A 21,288-nucleotide genomic window follows, 5' to 3' on the forward strand; every position below is an offset into this window, starting at 1 on the left:
AATAGCAGTTAGAAAATCTGCTGTGGGAATACAGTGATGTTTTTAGTGACATACCTGGTAGTGTAAAGGGTTACCAGTGTGAGCTTCAGGTAAAACCTCATGAACCATTTTTCATAAAACCATACACTATTGCAATATCAAAAAGACCTGCTGTTGAGAAAGAGCTGAAAAAGATGGAAGGATGTAATATAATAGAAAGGAGTATCAGTGCATATAATAATCTTCTAGTAGTAGTTTCGAAAAAAGATGGTGGAGTAAGATTGGTTTTGGACTCTAGACACTTAAACAAAATTTTGTTCAGACAGACAGACCATCCTGAAAATATTGATGAGTTACTCTATAAATTTACAGATATAAAATATATGTCAAGTTTGGATCTAACTTCGGGTTTTCATCAAGTACCACTTTCGGTTAATTCTAGAAAATATACTGCTTTCTTGTACAATGGCAAGAGTTACCAATATTGTGTTGTGCCATTTGGGTTAAATTCTTCTGTTTCCGAATTTATAAGAGCTTTGGATCATGTACTGGGGCAAGAACTTGCGTCTAAACTGATAATCTATGTAGATGACATTTTGGTTACAGGGAAAAATTGGGAGGAACATTTTTTGATTTTGAAGTCAGTTTGTGAAAAACTTAGAAAAGGGGGGATGACATTTAAATTAGAGAAATGTAAATTTGCAGTTTCTGAATTAAAATTTTTGGGTCATGTTGTCACAGACAAGGAAATTTTGGCAGATCCAGAAAAAATTAAAGCAATTTCAGAAATTCCTATTCCTAAGACTAAAAAACAATTAAAGTCGTTCTTTGGGTTATGCGGTTATTACCGAAAACATATAAGTGATCAGAGTCTGAATGCACCATGTTTAAGTCAGTTACTTAAGAAAAACACTGTTTGGGTTTGGGATAAAAGTTGTCAGGAAGAGTTTGATAAAATTTAGCAAGAGTTGAAGAAGCAACACTTATTACACAGACCTGATTTTAATTTACCATTTTGTTTGAACACTGATAGCAGTAATTATGGGCTTGGAGCAGAGTTATTTCAAGAAAGAGTAGAGAATGGAGTTAAGATACATTGTACCATAGCATTTGCAAGCAGAATGTTACTCAAGCATGAGAAAAATTATACAGTAACAGAGAAGGAACTTTTGGCAATTCATTGGGCTTTTACAAAATTTAGAATTTACCTTATTGGACATAAAACCATAGTATTTTCGGATCACAAGGCTTTGAGTTACTTACAAGAGTGCAAATTATACCACAGTAGATTGACCGGATGGGCAATTTTTCTGCAACAGTTTGACTTTGAAATCAAACACATAAAAGGTTCTGAGAATGTAGTAGCTGATTCACTTTCAAGGTTACCAATTGGGGGAGAAAAGGAGATTTTTGAACAAGAGGAGGAAAAGCAATTTAAAATTAGATACTTGAAAGGGGTGGAAAATGAGAAAACAATTAGAGCTATGTGTAACAAAATTAGAAAAAATCAAAATTTGGATCAGAGTTGGAAATTAATCAAAGAATGTTTAGGCAAGAAGGGGTATGAGAAACTTGATAAATTTTACAAATTACATAAGGGGATTTTATTTTGGAGAACAGATGTAGATTCTGATAATTGGAAACTATGTTGGCCAGAGGCAGATGCTGAAAAGCTGATCATTTACATACATGAAAGTTTTGGTCATTGTGGGATACAGAAGTGCATTCAAAAGATACAAGAAAATGTTTATTTTTACAATATTGGAAAGAAGGTAAGAAAAGAATTGGTAACCTGTGACAAATGTCAGAGAGTTAAAGTGAGCAATCAAAGACGTGGTGGAGAGATGCAAAACATTATTCCGGAAAAACCTTTAGATCTTATCACAGTGGACTTATATGGAATGTTACCAAAGAGTAAAGGTGGTCACTGTTACATATTTGTTACGGTAGATGTATTTTCAAAATTAATTAAACTATATCCAGTGAAAAAAGCTACTAGCCATGAAATTATAATAAAAATTGAAAGAGATTATTTCGCACAGGTGGGTAAACCAAAAGCTATATTATCAGATAATGGTTCACAGTTCACCTCAAAAATTTGGAAAAAGTTTATTGAAAAATCAAAATTGAAGCATATACTTATATCTGTTTATTCTCCGTCAACCAATCCTGCAGAAGATATATGAGGGAAATTGGGAGACTTTGTAGAACCTATTGTAGCCATAAACATCCAACTTGGTTTGAGCACATTCGAAATTTTGAAGATATTATGAATAGCCTACAACATAGTTCCACAGGATTTTCACCATATGAAATTATGTTTAATATTAGACCTCCAAACTTATATCAGAACTTATTGAATTTCCTAAATGTACACCTTTAACTATGCAAGAGAGAGAAGATATTGTCAGGGAAACTATGAGGAAACAAGGGGAAAAGAGGAATAAAAGACATAACAGTAGGGTAACATTAACCACTTTTAAAATTGGGGATCTTGTTCTGGTCAAATCTCATGAAAAATCAAAAATGTTAACTTCAGAAATTAAAAAATTCTTTGATATCTATATTGGGCCTTTTGAAGTCATAGAAAATCCACACCCTAATGCTTATCGTTTGGTGTATCCTAAGTCAAAGAAATTATTTGGTCTTAGGAATGTTATCTCTTTAAAACTGTATAAACAGAAATCATAATTTCAAAATTTAAATACTCTATTATCATCTAAAACAAAAGTCCTCCACTGGAATATGCTTGTTAGAACAAAACTACCTGTACAACCAAGTATGTATATTTGCATGTATAAATTAATAATTTGAAGTCACATGTTAATTGAAACTGATGAAAAAACACTGATGTAACAAAGAATGAGAGAAAGATTTATTTTTACTTTTTTACAAAAAAAGTCTCCCTAGTGAGCATTACTGAATTTTTCTACTTTTGGAAGCTAAGTCTTCCCTGTGGGTGAAGGCATGCATGTGGGGACATGCATGCAAAGGTATAAGTTTCAAAACCAATATATATACCATGATATATGAGCAGTTTATTGTTCCCAGAATGAGATTTTCACTCTGCAGCGGAGTGTGCGCTGATATGAAACTTCCTGGCAGATTAAAACTGTGTGCCCGACCGAGACTCGAACTCGGGACCTTTGCCTTTCGCGGGCAAGTGCTCTACCAGCTGAGCTACCGAAGCACGACTCACGTCCGGTACTCACAGCTTTACTTCTACCAGTACCTCGTCTCCTACCTTCCAAACTTTACAGAAGCTCTCCTGCGAGACATGCAGAACTAGCACTCCTGAAAGAAAGGATATTGCGGAGACATGGCTTAGCCACAGCCTGGGGGATGTTTCCAGAATGAGATTTTCACTCTGCAGCGGAGTGTGCGCTGATATGAAACTTCCTGGCAGATTAAAACTGTGTGCCCGACCGAGACTCGAACTCGGGACCTTTGCCTTTCGCGGGCAAGTGCTCTACCAACTGAGCTACCGAAGCACGACTCACGTCCGGTACTCACAGCTTTACTTCTACCAGTACCTCGTCTCCTACCTTCCAAACTTTACAGAAGCTCTCCTGCGAGACATGCAGAACTAGCACTCCTGAAAGAAAGGATATTGCGGAGACATGGCTTAGCCACAGCCTGGGGGATGTTTCCAGAATGAGATTTTCACTCTGCAGCGGAGTGTGCGTTGATATGAAACTTCCTGGCAGATTAAAACTGTGTGCCCGACCGAGACTCGAACTCGGGACCTTTGCCTTTCGCGGGCAAGTGCTCTACCAACTGAGCTACCGAAGCACGACTCACGTCCGGTACTCACAGCTTTACTTCTACCAGTACCTCGTCTCCTACCTTCCAAACTTTACAGAAGCTCTCCTGCGAGACATGCAGAACTAGCACTCCTGAAAGAAAGGATATATCCTTTCTTTCAGGAGTGCTAGTTCTGCATGTCTCGCAGGAGAGCTTCTGTAAAGTTTGGAAGGTAGGAGACGAGGTACTGGTAGAAGTAAAGCTGTGAGTACCGGACGTGAGTCGTGCTTCGGTAGCTCAGTTGGTAGAGCACTTGCCCGCGAAAGGCAAAGGTCCCGAGTTCGAGTCTCGGTCGGGCACACAGTTTTAATCTGCCAGGAAGTTTCATATCAGCGCACACTCCGCTGCAGAGTGAAAATCTCATTCTGGAAACATCCCCCAGGCTGTGGCTAAGCCATGTCTCCGCAATATCCTTTCTTTCAGGAGTGCTAGTTCTGCATGTCTCGCAGGAGAGCTTCTGTAAAGTTTGGAAGGTAGGAGACGAGGTACTGGTAGAAGTAAAGCTGTGAGTACCGGACGTGAGTCGTGCTTCGGTAGCTCAGTTGGTAGAGCACTTGCCCGCGAAAGGCAAAGGTCCCGAGTTCGAGTCTCGGTCGGGCACACAGTTTTAATCTGCCAGGAAGTTTCAGTTTATTGTTGTTTATACTGATGTTGTGGGGAGCAAAAGTACTCTTCACAAGAATGTGACTTGTAGTAATATTGTAGTAGAGAGGAAAGTATACATAAATAATTGCAAAAAATTTAGATAATACTGATGTATCTTTAGCTGTACTAAAAGAAGAAAATCATAAAAAAAAAATACAAAATAAAAAAAACATGAGTAAAAAAAATTTAAAAAGAAAATCATAAGCAAAAAAATATACAAAAAACCAAAAAAAAACATTACTAATAAAAAAATATAAAAATTAAAAAAAATCTGAAGTTAAAAAAAATATATATATAAAAGGCAAATATAGAGAAAAACACATTACACTATATATGTCCAGTATCATTTTTACTGTACAATATGTAAGCATAATGAAATTAACATTAATATTTTTTTAAAAAATTAAATCTTATTCTAGGAAATGAGTTTTACCTTTCTATTATTTTCAATCTGTATGCTGTATGTTAGAATATTTCTCATGTATGTTTTATACCATGTATATTTGTCATGTTAAATAATTTCTTTACTTGAAATTTTTGTGTATGGGATTGATGGGGAAGTATCATTGCAACAACAGCCAGTAACAAGTCCACAGATTCAAAGAGTCCAAATTTGGAAGAGGTTATCAGACTGCATGATTAATGTACTAATTGTGTAATACAGATCCATCACTGAGTGTTGTCGGGATTTTGTTGTATATGTCCATAACAACAAAAGCCCTGGGGAGCAGTTGTAATGGATCTGGGAGATGTTATTTTTTTTACCGTATTTGTCGATACTGAATTGAAAATGTTTTCTTATATTTTTGTCAGAATTTATTATAATTTGTCTTATTATATGTTAATTTACTTCTGTTTTTGAGAGTAAAAGCATATTGATTACTATTAGAAAATGTATCGAAGAATAGCAAAGAAACTGATTGTGTAAAATATCTGTTACGTTGGAATAGTCTTTGACTATAGTCAGTCCGAGTCGGAAGCTAACTCTTGGTGTGTGTTGACGGAAGAACAATGTGAAGGTCGCCGTCATAAATAATTTTGAATTATGTTACTATTATATTTGTATTAACTAAAAAGAAGAAACTACATTTGAAGAAACTGTATTTGAAACACCAAAATAAGAGAAACACGCTGAACCACGTCATTTTCTGCAGCCGACAACGATGCATTGTGGAATCATACTTAGACAACTGAAGCCAAGACTTATATTTGCTTGCAAACGTCTAATGGGAAAGGTACTGTCACGAAATATGGCAAATTTAAGTTTATAAAAAAATAGTGACCATATTTTCAACTTGTGTAATAGCCGGGATGCCATATTTCACTGGGTTGTAAAGCCGTGATGGCAAGAGTCCAGGGTTGATTCCTCTTATAGGACACAGTTCTAACTGGCCAAAAACCTTCAACGGCTTTGTACGTTAGAGAGGATCCAGTTGTTCTCACTGCCTAATAACATTTTCAGTTTTGATGGGCAGTTAGCGTGCCTTCATGCATGGGACTCTAGGACACACTACTCTGTACCTCTCTGTTGAGCTGAGTGTCTATGGGCAACCATTCTACCGGTATCCTTTCTCCCAGGCGTGCTAGTACCCAGAGGTATTCATAAGAAACTCGTCGGAACTGGAAATCTTTAAATGTGCACTCTGTGAATCAACTCTTTGATGAAGTTCGTGGGAGTACCTAAATCGATAGAAATTTAAATATGTTGAACTCTTACTAGTTGCTTTAATTAACAGACAACTGAATTTCACAAGCTGCTACAGAGTTACGAATACAAACGATGACCCGGAAAGTGTATCTTTTATTCCACTCTTTCTTTCTTTCTTTTATTTCACTCTGTGATCACAAAAATGTTTTATCCTTTAACTATCGTTTTGGTCAGTGATGACCGTCTACAAATCTGTTCAAAACATATCCTAAAATAATAAATCCTAAAGATACCGCTCTAGCATCACTGTATCCGGATATGTTTCAAACAGAACTGAAGATGGCCACCACTAAATTAAATCGATAGTTTGAGAACAATGTTTTTTGTGGTCACAGATTGGAATAAAACAAGCTGATTTATACGAATGACTGTTTAATAGGTCTAAATGTAAATAATAAGAATTCTTCAGACACAGTTACACATAACACTTCAGTAATCTAGATTTAGGAGACAATCTCAGAAGCCCTCATAGATTTTTTGCTGATGATGCTGTCGCTTACCCTCTAGTAATTTCATCGGAAGGTGAAAGAAACGGCTACATGATTTGGACGAGATATTTGTATGGTGCCAAAAGTAGCAGTTGACTCTAATTAACCAAAAGCATGATGTCATTCACGTATGTACCAAAACGAATCTATTAAATTTCGGTTACACGATGAATCAAACCATTCCGTTAAATGCCTAGGGGTGAAATGCATCGATCACATAGCTAATGTAGTGGGGAAGGCAAATCAAAGACTGCATTTTATTGGCAGGACACTTAGAAGATGCAATAAATCCACTAATGCGACTGCATGCACTACATTGACCGTCTTTTGGTAGAGTATCGTTGTACGGTAGTTGATCCTTATCAGATAGGATGAACAGAGGAAATCGAAAAAGTTCTTACAATGTTTGTGCATCCGCACAGGAGAAGATGGTCAAATGGCCAGTGAGCCTTATATATTCTCTTGTTTCAGACGTGTCCGAAAGAGCAGATACCATCGGTGACCATGCAGCTCGTTAGAATGAAATTACAATGAAATGAATACCCTTAGCTGCATACAGGCGTTGATATAAGTTAACGGGGACAGTTGAAAATGAGTGCCCCGACCGGGACTCGAACCCAGGATCCCCTGCTTACATAACAGACGCTCTTTCCATCTGACCCAACGAGGACACAGAGAGTAGTGCGACTGCAGGGATTTATCTGTGGCACGCCTCCCGTAAGACCCACAGTCGCAACTTATTGTCCCACACTACATTCATAGTGCTCCTGCCCATCATACTCATTACCCTCAGCTTTACTGCCGATTCCCGCCAGACTTCGGGACTGTTTGTGCATCCGCACAGAAGAAGATGGTCAAATGGCCTGTGAGCCTTAACTCTCTATATATGAAGATGGTATCTGTTCTTTCGGACATGCCTAGGTTAATACAAAAGGGACGCTGTATTGCAGCTTGCGGTAAGTTGGAAATCTGAGTCAGTCAGGGATTGTGTGCGGATTGCCGAAGTGGTTAAGCCAGCCATCCATGAGAAGGGGCAAATCTGGGTTCCAGACCCGCTCTAGAACAAATTCTCAACTTTCGAAACTGCATCCGCAGCGCCCTGTGCGGCTGGAAGTCACGAACTCCGACCCATCACATCCCTTTCTTTCGCCATTCCCCGTTTCGTACAAAACTACAGAAAGACACATCAGTCATATCATCTTTGCATGTGCAAAATGTGAGACGCACTGACATTCTTCTTTGCAACAAGAGTTTACTACGAGTGCCGCTTCCTTTCTTTGAGAAATCCCGCATCTACTAAAGAACTTCCTTAAAGCTGCCAAGATATCTTTGTAATAATAAAGCAGCACTGCAAAATAAAGGCTGAAAATTATTTAACTACATGAAAAAAATGTAAATTAGTTACAAACTACGGCGTGCACACACTTTAGTCAACATTTAAACGTCACTACAGATATTTAGAGTTAGGTTATGGCATGTTCCATATGCCTGCCGTCATTGGCGACGGTGTGGCGCAGATGAATAGCGAAATTCTGCATGACCCGCTGAAGAGTGGGAACGTCAGTGCTGTCGATAACATCCTGAATGGCTGTTTTATCTCAGCAATAGTTTGGGATTATTGCTGTACACCTTGTTTTTGATATATCCCCACAAGGATCCGGGCGGCGAATCCAGGCCCATGCCAGTAGCCTCTGGGTAGCCTAGAGACAGAATGCGGTCCCCAAAGTGTTCTTCCAGGACATCGAACGATGTTCTACTTTGATGGCGTCGAGCTTCGACTTGCATGAACCACATCTTGTCGAAATAAGTGTAACTTTGGGTAAACATCTTCCAAAACCTTCACGTACTGTTCGGTAGTCACCGTGGCATCAAGGAATATCGCACCGATTATTCCGCGACTGGACTTTTAACAACCATGCAAATGCATGAGCGTCGTAATTCCCATCATGCCCAACGGCCAGCTATGCAGTTTGAACGTCCTTATGCAAACAGTTCGTAAGTTATGGTGATATTATTATGTATAGTTCAGTATTTTTACCGTTTATGTTAATCATCGTTTTATGTTAATGTGTATCTTACAAAGGATACCCTGGCATCAGGCCCTGAAGACTACGCAATATTCTACGAACTACTATGTCATCCTCAGTCATTCATCATCGGATACAGCATGGAGGGATACCGGGGTCAGCACACGCATTCCTCGCCGTTGCCGACGGTCCGACATTGGAACTGCGACGCCTCAATCATATAGCCCCTAAACTGACGTCACGAGGCAGAGTGAAACCCAGGTTAGTCATCCCACCAAGGAAAAATTCCTGGTAGTTTCGGGAGTCGAACAAGGATCAACAGAATGATGGTGTGTTACAATGACCATTCTTCTATGGAGGCGGACGTATCTCTTCTACATGGGGATTATTTCAATTTAGCTTCTGAACATTTGGATTTTTATTTCCCCTCTTCACTTCGTTTTGTTTATTATCTCGTGGTGCTAGAAGAATGATCCTGTCGAACTGTAATGTAAGATTCTTACATACCACGACCAATACGTTTGTTAAGTTAAACGTGTATTACGTGCTATTACATTGGTGTTAAACGTTAATGCTGACAGATTGTTCTTCTACCCTTTCCTTTAAATTACCAAAACCTACTGTAAAATATTATGTCAATCAACAACAGACTCGTAAATTATATTTTGGGTTATGTGTGTCGATTACTCAGGCCAACGATGGAAAAACTATCTTGCTGAAAATACCTTATTCTTGTGTTTTTTGTGCTGCGAAATCCAAATATGATACATAAAAAACTGTATCACCCACCATTCCTTCAGATTTTACAGTAAAATTTATTAAATTAAGCGATTTTTTAAAGAACTTAATAGCTTTTATATAGTTAAATAATTTAAAAAGATGGTGTGATGAATGGAGATGACGTTGATAGCACTGCTGAAAGAAAATTTCTGGATAAAAAAAGGTCGATTCTATTTTTGTGTTAACAGATGGTGTTTGGTTTACTATCAACCTAATTTCATTTTACTGTTTCCTGTACATATTCTCAGTACAGTGTCTAATCGTAGTAGTAAAAACTCTGCTGACTGTTTTTGTTATATTTTTTTGGTGAATTTGTGATTAAAAAACACCAAAGGAACTTTACAGACTTTGTGAAAAAGGTTTATCTATCAAGCATTGGATCTAAGCCTGGTGATCAAGATAAACCTTGGATATGTTATGTTTGTGTTGAAGATCTGAGAAACTGGTACAGAAAGAAGTAAAAAGCCTTTAGATTTACTGTTCCTATGATATGGAGGAGGCCAAGAAATCATTCCGATGATTGCTACTTTTGCAGTGTTGCTATTATTGGTCATAATTAGAAAAACAAGAAGGTAACAAGCTGCCCTAGCCTGCCATCCTCCATCGGAGCTGTAGGGCATGATGTAGATTTGCAGGTTCCTGAACCACTAGATGATTTAAATTCTATTCTAACAGAACTATTTTCTGTTGTACAATCTGATTTAAATGAACCATTATGATGAATTCCATTGTAATACAGAAAGTCTAGAGCCCTAACTGTTTACTCAGACCCAGATTAACGATTTGGTTAGGGACCTGGGATTAACAAAAGAAAAAGCTGAATTGCTTGGCTCTAGATTAAAAGAAAATAACGTGTTAGAAGTTGGAACCAGCATATACATGTATAGAAAGAGAGAGCAGCGATTATCCAAATTTTTCAACAAGAAGGTGATTTAGTGTATCGCTCAGACATTCCCAGTCTGATGAATGAGTTTGGTGTTGAATACAAAAAGGAAGACAGGAGGCTGTTTATTGATGCATCCAAAACTAGTTTAAAGGTTGTTTTATTACACAATAGTAACATGTATGCTTCCATACCTGTTGGACATTCTGTAAAAATGAAAGGAAGGTATGAAAATCTATAAATAGTGCTAAATATAATAGGCTACTCTGCTCATGGTCGGATGACATGTGACGAACTAAAATTAACATGTATGCTCCTTGGTCAGCAAGGTGACTTTACCAAATTCCTATGTTTCTTGTGTGAATGGGACAGCAGGGCTAGTGATCTACACTGGTGCAGAAAGAACTGCTCTGTGAGGCAGTCTTTAAGGCCTGGTGAGAAGAACATTCTACGCAAAAACCTTGTAGATCCAAAAAACGTACTCTACCACCTCTACACATAAAGTTAGGCCTAATGAAATAGTTTGTAAACGCTTTGCCTAAAGATGGACCATGTTTTAAGCACCCCTGCCAAAATTTTCCACACCTTTCAGAAGCTGACTCTAGAAAATTGATGTTTGATGTTAACTTTGAATCCGCAATGACCGTAAATGAAGAAGAAGCATGAGCCGGTCGGGGTGGCCGAGCGATTCAAGGCGCTACATTCTGGAGCCGCGCGATCGCTACGATAGCAGGTTCGAATCCTGCCTCGGGCATGGGTGTTGTGATTTCCTTAGGTTAGTTAGGTTTAAGCAGTTCTAAGTTCCAGGGGACTGATGACCTCAGAAGTTAACTTCCGTAGTGCTCAGATCCATTTGAACCAAAGAAGCATTGGTATCATTCAAGCAAGTCGTTACAAATTCTTAGGACATGAAAAAGACCCAGAATATGTTTCTATTATAGCTACAATGTTAAAGAAGTTTAAAACTTTAGGATCTTTAATGATCTTGAAAGTTCACTTTTTGAACAGTCACCTTGATTACTTCCCGGACAATATGGGACATGTTAGTCAGGAGCAAGGAGAGCGTTTTCACCGGGACATTAAAGTGATAGAAAAACACTACCAAGGCCGCTGGAACACCGACATGATGGGGGACTACAGTTGGTCACTTCACCGAGAAGTTCAGCAAGCGACTCATCGCAAAAAAAAAAAAAAGCTATACAAGAAGCTTCAAAGAAAAAAGGGAAAGAAAATATCCCGGGTTCCCGGGTTCGATTCCCGGCGGGGTCAGGGATTTTCTCTGCCTCGTGATGGCTGGGTGTTGTGTGCTGTCCTTAGGTTAGTTAGGTTTAAGTAGTTCTAAGTTCTAGGGGACTTATGACCACAGCAGTTGAGTCCCATAGTGCTCAGAGCCATTTGAACCATTTGAAAGAAAATATAAATCAATTCCAGCTGACAAGTGAAACCACTATTAGCACATTTCATTGTTTTAAGTAGCTTACTGTAAATAAAAGCCATCATTATGTAGTAACAAAGCGTTTCATTGATTTCCCCGTTTACCGTATAGCATAGTATATAATGCAATGCAAATTACTCTAAAACTATGGGTGATACAAAGAAAACTAAGGCTAGATTTGGGTTCAGCTAATAAAAATCTATAAAGATCAGCAATCAAAGTAAAAAAAGTTATTAAAAAAATTTTTCCTTGGTCTGTACGCCTCCTTTATGATTTGAATGTAGCCTGTCTGCAATGTAGCCAAAATTGTCAGCACTGTTTGCACATTTGTGAGACATACTGAATCACAGGAATTTTAATGATCACATGCACTAACCAGACTTCAGTAACACATTCCACCAGCACATGAATAACACACAGGTTTTAACAGACTGAATCTACGGTTAAAATAAACATGCTTCGCTCCTCTCTTTATCCTTCGCTTCCCTTCGTTGCTACGAGCCTAGGCTAACAATAGCGACAGTACACAAGCTGCTATTGGTGCCTGAAACTTCGTCAATCTACCATCAGCAGGATTTCGAAGCCTGTATGGAAACGGATGGAGAATGACTGCTAATAAAATATAATTAATTGTACCACCTTTAAGTTGGAAACGAGAATTAATTTGAGTTTTTCATCGTCATTTTCATTATCAGCATGATCGACTGTTTAACATTTATTTCATCCCAGGAACATTTTCAGTGTTGGTCAGTGTTATTTTCCTTTCACCTAGCGTTATGGCCGTTAGCTGCTGAAGGCCTTATTAATAAGACCAGGAACATGCAACGTAGTACCGATAACGCAAGTAGGACTGTTGATATTTTTAAAAATATCGGGAATCCCATATATCGATATTTAGAAATATGTCATGATAGGCCCTAGATACGTATATCGAGGAAAAGTGTATATCTAGCAACATATCGACTGAAGAAATATCGACGAAGCAGCCTATAAAAATATCGACAGCACATTGTTATTACACTGCTGGTTTTACTGCTGTATATCTAAGTAATGATATGTTATTAGGTATTCTGTACATCAAGAAGTTAGAAGCCTGATTATCTCTGTTAGAGCAACAATTGAATAGATGCGATAATCATTTTGCAAACAATGACAACTGCAAGTAAGTGGCCATATAAAGGCCGTCCGACGGGCACGTCGTTCGGTTGCGTCACGTACCGGATTTGTCCGGAACACTTCATGTCGACTTCCCTGTTTGTTTCATTTCTGCAAACAGCAGCAACAAAGCAGCTGCAGTGTCAAAATTGCGTGGTGAAATTGAACGTTGCAGTTTCTGTGGGTAGTGCCGAGAGCCGACTGCTTTAGCATTTACACTCACACGTCTCCGTCCACCGCAAAGCCCACTCTTGCCATTTACATTTTTGTTCATCATTTTCAGCAGCTGTTTTTGAAGAATGCCGATGTGATGCAGTAGTCCATTAGTTGCGTTGAAACTAGCACTCGGACTTCTCCTTTGTGCAACCTTTACGTGCTTCACACAGTCAAAGAGAAAGAGTGGACGTGATAAAAGCTCAAAAAGTAGTATGATTCCTTCACATATTGAAAGTAAAATTATGTTCTACTGCAATTTCAAAAGAGCAGTTTCAAATATTTATCGAAAACTGCGATAAAATATGAAATAAAATTATCGGCACCCGATATTGCTATTTCGACATCGATACAGCGATATATTGGGGAGTATGGGGTCACCGGTACACGTCTGTACGTTGTAAAAAGTATCGATATTTCGAAATATGGAATTTTACCGACTACTCTGTACGCAACTGTAGAGAAAACGCGTTTTAAAAAAATGAAAAATGACACTTGCACCCAAACATCCAGATGTCAGACACTCGGACTGGTTCAAAACGTTGTATGTAGATTGAGTATCGACCGAAACGCCGATTTAGTTCGCGCTATGTGATGTCGCCCAGTAGAACATGAATAAACGGTAATTGAAAGTGACACCAGAGCTACGGAGAACAAGGCAGGTGTATCTGTGAATGACAGATTTGTAGATTTCTCGTTCAGACACCACTAATGACAATTTTTTTTTTACTGTTTACGTGTCTAACTTTTATGAGGGAGAATTTTTTCCCGACATGTAAAAGGACTTTTCGGAATTTGTAGCAATGTTCTTCTGGCATTCTGCTTTCGATTTGCTAACTGAAAAGTAGCAAACCTAACAGTAAATCAGTATAAATAGGTGTGATGTTCTGCAGGACAAGTGCGACAGAATAGATACCACTCGTGATGAAGCAGTTAGTGCATAGAGGTAGGGGTGTAAATGTGGAAGCGTGTGGGTAATGTGGAAACGTCTAGTATCTGGCCTGCAGAGTGCTGTACTGCAGTGGGGCAGCCAGAAATTGTTGTAGTGGTTCCTATTTGTCACGGTAGAGGGTTAGAAGTCAGTTGAGCAACAGACGCCGTGGCACTGATGTAATTTACGTTCGCGCGTTTTCTAAACCTTTTTCTAGGTAAGTTGTGCTGTTATATTTATCTATATACTTTGTAGCTATCTTTCTTTAGGTCTGATAGCTTATAAAGGGAGGCGCATAGACGGTTTTAGCAGTCCTTTGTCAACCTTAAATGGATACTTGCTTAATGTAATCTTCCGAAATTTAAAATGGCCATTGTGTAGGTAATGTGGAAGCATACATACGATGTCATTGTGGAAACGTTTCCACAATACCAACATAAAATACATTGCTGCTAATACGTTTAGCATCTGTACCTAGATGCCACGAAAGCTAACTGATCGGAAACCAAGAGCTATTGTGAAGAAGTGGGATGCTCAAAACATGATTAAGGCTATAATAGCCTAAAGGGAAAGCAGGTGGGGCTAAGAAGAGCAGTTAAAGCTTTCAGTGTACCTCAGACGACACTTCAAAGGTTTGTGCATCGTGATATGTCACCTGAGGTATGTGTTTCTTTGAGACTTGGACGTAAGCTTGTACTACCTGATGCTATTGAGAAACAGTTGGTTCATTATCTCATTGCAATGGATAAAACAGAAGGTCAACATCGTTGTCAAATACCTCATCAAATACGTGTGTGTCTCCACAAGATATCATGCCAGTCCCTCCTCTAAAGAGGACGATTTCCAACAGAGGTCGTAAGCCAGGTTCATCAGTTGTTTTGACATATTCTCCTTATAAAACAGGCCTTGAAGACTCCTTGCTGAAGGGTAAACAGAAGCTTCCTAAGGCACCTGCCAAAAGCAAGAAAAAACGTGAAACTCCTCCTAGAAAACCGTGCAAAAAAGGCTTAAGTTATCTGAGGATTCAGATGAAGAGCCCAATGCACCAACTGTCTCTTCAGGCGAGTCACATGTGAATCTCACAGTTGGGGAAGAAAAACCTACTGACGAAGATGCAGTTTGTATTTTTTGTAAAGGCGCATTTTCCAAAGACATTCGGGGAGAATTGTGGATTAAGTGTGTCGTGCGTGAGGAATGGAGTCACTCTCTGTGTGCCGGAAATGAAGCAGATATTTACATATGCGATTTTTGCAAGTGAACTTCGATTATGAAGCATTTTTCTAATACAGTTGCATTTAAAAATATTTTTGTGTATGTTAAATTTAACATAAAATAAAAAAATTCTGACATTTTCAATAGTTTTCGTTTGAAGTAGTCAGTTTCCCACAGTTTTAAGGCGTTTCCACATTACCCGCACTTCTTTAAAAATTAGTGAGTTGTTGTTCAAGCAGAAAATGTTTTTTAATTTTTAAGATATTTAGTTTTTGTGTTTAATATTATTACATTCATTGCTAAAACATTATGAATTAGCTTTGGCTTATTTTTGAAGCTGAAAGAGGAAACTGGGTTTCCACATTTACACCCCTACCTCTATGTAATTTCACATAATAAACGTAGACAGTTGGAACAGCAGACTAAAGAAGCAACTGCATCACACGTGCAGTACTGTTCGTGATTTATTAGTAGTTTCATATGATACTTTCATGCATTATACAGTAAAATTGTCAGCCTTGGGCTATGAACCCGGGACCCTTCGAACAATGATCTAACGCTCCACCAGATTCTCAACGGAAGCTATTACTCACTGACAGCTATGCTCTTGCTATGCTCCGTAGTTCTTGTGTTACTTGTAATTAATGTTTACGGACGTTCTGCTGGACGACAGCATATAGTACGTACTAAATCGAAGCTTCGGTGCATACTCTGTCGATATAGAACGTTTGGTACAGATCTGACACCAGGAGGTTTGGATGTTGGAACGTTTTCCATTTCCACTCTATATACGATTAATATAAACCTTTTGACCAAGCGGCACTCCGGCAGGCCGCTGCCTACCTGCTAGTGGCCTAGTGGTGGAGGCACTCACCGTTGAGGACGTGCACCCAGACGCTGGCCGGGTTGGCGTTGGACGGCACGCACGTGTAGTTGCCCGAGTCGGCGAGCTGCGCCTTGGTCACGAGCAGCTTGCTCGTGGTGCCCGCCTCCGTCTTCTCCGTCTCGAGGGAGATGCCGCCGCGCGGCGAGTCGAAGTCGACGACGGCGGCGCCGTGGAACCACAGCACCGACCCCGGCGGCGTCGAGTGCACGTTGATGGAGCACGTCAGGCTGATGGTGCTGCCCTTCTTCACGAACACGTCCTCCGGGCCCCAGATGTTGGCCTGCGCCGCTGTGGGCACCAAAGGCAGCACGGTTTCTCTCCGCTCTTACTCGTGCGCCGAGGCAGGACACGAGCGGGAGGTGGTGGGGTGCACGAGGGTGAGTTGCTCGAAAGACACGTGCTCAGTGACCAGGGACTGGTGAAAGTAATGGAAAATAACGTGAAGGAAAATTGCACAGGGATGACTACACACGTAACTGGTGATAAAATGAGGGACATTTTGCTGCTTTGTTTATTAATCTTACAAATGGAGACCACGACGTTGGGATCACAGATTCACTTCAAAACTCTTAGTAGGCCATTAAAACAACAAAATGGGCAAGTAGTAAGGATCACTACTCTGGCAATTCTGAGAAAATAGCAAGCTAGGTTTTACGTGTCTATTATATCACTTATACAGGGTGGTCCATTGAGCGTGAGCGGGCCAAATATCTCACGAAATAAGCGTCAGACGGAAAAACTACAAATAACGAAACTTGTCTAGCTTGAAGGGGGAAACCAGATGGCGCTATGGTTGGCCCTCTAGGTGGCGCTGCCATAAGTCAAACGGATATCAACTGCGTTTTTTTAAAATAGGAACCCCCATTTTTTATTACATATTCGTGTAGTACGTAAAGAAATATGAATGTTTTAGTTGGACCACTTTTTTCGTTTTGTAATAGATGGCACTGTAATAGTCACAAACATATGGCTCACAGTTTTAGACGAACAGTTGATATCAGGTAGGTTTATTAAATTAAAATACAGAACGTACGTAAGTTTGAACTTTTTATTTCGGTTGTTCCAATGTGATACATGTACCTTTGTGAACTGATCGTTTCTGAAGATGCATCCTATTACAGCGTGATTACCTGCAAATACCACATTAATGCAATAAATGCTCAAAATAATCTGTATCAACCTCAATATATTTGGCAATACGTGTAACACATTCCTCTCAACACCGGCGTTTTTGAGATTCCCGATTCTCGCGCAATTTGTCTGCTACTGATGTGCGGATTTGCGCGACAGCAGCTAAACACCTACTTGGGCATCATCATTTGTTGCAGGTCGTGGTTGACTTTTCACATGCGGCTGAACACTTCCTGTTGGCTCAGATAACGTAACTATCCGGCGAACGGCTTGGACACTTGGATGATGTCGTCCAGGATACCGAGCAACATACATAGCATAGCACACGCCCGTTAGGCATTTTGATCACAATAGCCATACATCAACACGATGTCGACCTTTTCCGAAATTTGTAAACGGTCCATTTTATCATGGGCAATGTATCACGAAGAAACTACCGTCCGCACTGGCTGAGTGTTAAGTGATACCACGTACTTATACGTTTTTGGCTATTACAGCGCCATCCATCACAAAGCGAAAAAAGTGGTCCAACTAATTCATATTTCTTTACGTACTACACGAATATGTAATAAAAAAATTGGGGTTCCTATTTAAAAAAAAACGCAGTTGATAACCGTTTGACATATGGCAGCACTATCTAGAGGGCCAACCATAGCGCCATCTGGTTTCCACCTTGAAGTTAGACAAGTTTCGTCTTTGTAGTTGTTCCGTTTGATTCTTATTTCGTGAGATATTTGGCCCGGTCACCATCAATGGACCACTCTGTATATCTGTGCATAGGTGCTGGACGTTAGAGTTCATGACCCAGCGGTGGAACATTCCTGCAACAAAGTCACGGGCGGTTTTCTGGATAAAGGGCTGGACCCTGTCATATCTACATGGAGACGTTCATCACTTGCGCCTTGATTTCTGGCAATATTTGCAGACTGTACATTCAGTGGTTGCGAGCATTTCACGGTATCACGCGTATTTTACCAGTTACCTTAACAGCGTTTTTACATCGCCCCCACAAATTTGGCCTTTTCCCACGTGGCAGGTGCCCGCTCGATTCGGAATGAAGCATGAGACGCCTACACCTTGGATTCGGCCGCCAGCCAGCCTGTACCAAATGGTTCAAATGGCTCTGAGCACTATGGGACTTAACATCGATGATCATCAGTCCCCTAGAACTTAGAACTACTTAAACCTAACTAACTTAAGGACAGCACACAACACCCAGCCATCACGAGGCAGAGAAAGCCTGTATCACCTTGTGGGATTTCCATTGTCCCGGATGAGTGGGCTACTTTTACTTTTACTTTCTTTTCCTCTGTAGATATGTGCACAAAAATGAACTAAATAAATAAGTTAATTAATATGAACAGTGTGAGGGTGCAGCACGGCGGCTGAAAAGGGCGAGGCATCCGGGCCAGGCCTCGAGATTGACCCCTGCCCACGTTGTCTCCTCCAACCTTTATCTGTCTGTGGCCCTAAGAATCCGAGAAAAAGAAAAAAAAGAATTGTTGTCAAGTGGTTAGCGTTCGGGGTTTGCAAGACAAACGCGTGTCAGGCGACGGTTCGACTCTCCTTGAAACATAATTTTTAATCTACATTTTCTTCATCACTGGTCATACTGTTTAATTTATATAGAATTTGACAGGTAATTCAATAAAAAAGTCATGTGTATTTGCATGAAGTTTGAGTAAATTTCATGTTTTCTGTCTACTTGCTATTTTTAATTAAATTTAATTATTAGAGCAAACATTTATATAACTATCGACAAGTATACCAAGAAACGCATAGAGTTTTCCTGAAAATGTATGCCCGTCGTCATTTGCGAAATCCCTTGTATACGCACTCTGATAGGGTGCCCGGAACCACTTTGCACATCGACCCTTCGAGCTGCAGGCACAGAGGCAGTTTGACAGTTAAACTGTATACCGGTGAGGCATTGCTAATGTACGAAGAACGAGTAATGTAGGGCTAATTTTTTTGTATATCACAGAATTTGCACTTGTATGACAAAAATGAAGATGTTTCACTTTATATCGACTGCTGCAGATTATGCATGTTACAACAATTCGAACCGTGGCCTCGTCCACGATCCTCTTGCAAAGAGCGAATGCTAACCACTTGACCACACTGATTTCTTACTCCCGGAATCCTCGCACAGATACTTCAGTTACATAATACACGCGTAAAACTTCTCTTGCGATTTTTCCAGAATTTCCAGAATAGTGTGCCATACTACTCGCACATTGTATTGTTTTAATGGCCTACTAGAGGTGTGCAAAGTTTGAAGTAAATCCGAGATCCCAAAGTCGTGATCTCTCCTTTAAGGCTGGGATGAAAACAAATGTGGAAGGTCGGATAAATGTATCACAGATTTCTTCCCGCCTCAGAAATATATGTAAACTCAGGTTCCCGACTACTTTCTCTATTGTCAGCAAAAGGAGTTAACTGTAAGTCGTGTGATGCGTTAGTTGGACGAGTTACGCCATGGAGGATTCACGGAAGTTACGTATACTACCAGATACCGATGACTGCGAGAGCGGGACGTTAGTAGTGATACTGATTTCGTCAGAGGATGTGAAACTCATTTCTCCGTAGTTTATCAGCATAAGGCTGGGTTATCCACCACCACTACTTATGTTCGCTCATCAGAGACATCGACATAAACTATGACGGTATATGGAAGTTCTGCGGTTTCGAGACGCTTCCATCACATAATTCGGGCAGTTAAGTACTCGTAACTAAGCAAAGCACCACGTTGTCTATAGAAAAACTCCTGATAATGACTACACAGGAAAGCTTGAGTTTATACACAAACCTGAGGCGGCACGAAATCCGAGAATGTCACATTCTCATACGTGTGAAGCGTTTCTATTGTGGGCCACGTATACGCACTATTTATCATATTCAATAACGGAGACTCAGAATGGTGAAACGAGGGGGTGATGTCAATATTATGTTACAAATGTTCACGGATGATAGCAAATGGGGATTATAATTTGAGGTAAAGGACCTCGGTCCGGAAACAACTGAGTCGAGAGTTATAACCGAAATATGTACTTATATCTCTGACAGTGCAATACATGTACCGCTACTGTTTGTTTGGACTAAAACCAAGAAAAAGTTCTGGTAAACATGAGTTCTCCCAAGAGCAAGGAGCACTTGTCCGTCTTAAATACCGTGAAACACATCTCTTCTGATGTAAGCTCTTTGGTTTCCATATTTTTGGAGCAGGTAGTTTGGACCAAAACAAGAAAAAAAAATGGTTCAAATGGTTCTGAGCACTATGGGACTTAACATCTTAGGTCATCAGTCCCCTAGAACTTAGAACTAATTAAACCTAACTAACTTAAGGACATCACACACATCCATGCCCGAGACAGGATTCGAACTTGCGACCGTAGCAGTCGCGCAGTTCCGGACTGAGCGCCTAGAACCGCGAGACCACCGCGGCCGGCCAAGAAAAAAAGTCTGGTAAATATGAGCTGTACGGTGCATATCATAAGAGTTAAGAGCGCTTGGTTATCTTCACTACAGTGAAAGACGTATCTTCTAGTGAACAAGTGCCCATAGCTCTTAAGGTACGCATTTTTGAGACCATATTTACTAAACAATTTTATCTTGTTTTGGTGCTTAGTATCGCCTAAGCAAGTTGCCTATCCTACCGTCTCAGTCACAATACCGGTACATGTACTCCGATGTTAATATTACCATAATGATTTTCTGTTATAAATTCAGATTCAGTCTTTTAGGGACCAGGACGCCTTACCTCAGATTGAATCATTTACACTTCACCATCATTCCTGGTAGTTTGTAACATCATGACTACATCTCCCAGTATACGTTAAAAGAAGCGAGATAATTTCAAATGCCGGAAGAAGTGGCCGTGCGGTTAAAGGTGGTGCAGTCTGGAACCGCAAGACCGCTACGGTCGCAGGTTCGAATCCTACCTCGGGCATTGATGTTTGTGATGTCCTTAGGTTAGTTAGGTTTAACTAGTTCTAAGTTCTAGGGGACTAA

The 21,288-nt window shown here is 39.9% G+C and overlaps 1 protein-coding gene across 2 annotated transcripts in view; it reads right to left on the minus strand.

Moving 5' to 3' along the window:
- LOC126412298 (protein sidekick-1-like) overlaps nt 1–21,288 on the minus strand; it is a 116,084-nt gene that overhangs the window by 27,577 nt on the left and 67,219 nt on the right. For both annotated transcript variants that reach the window (XM_050081819.1, XM_050081818.1), the window contains one exon: nt 16,135–16,434. In XM_050081819.1, coding sequence (XP_049937776.1) covers nt 16,135–16,434 — 300 coding nt within the window. The remainder of the gene's footprint in view (nt 1–16,134; nt 16,435–21,288) is intronic.

This window comes from Schistocerca serialis, chromosome 7 (genome assembly GCF_023864345.2).
Source record: "Schistocerca serialis cubense isolate TAMUIC-IGC-003099 chromosome 7, iqSchSeri2.2, whole genome shotgun sequence".
NCBI classification, from domain to species: Eukaryota; Metazoa; Arthropoda; class Insecta; order Orthoptera; family Acrididae; genus Schistocerca; species Schistocerca serialis.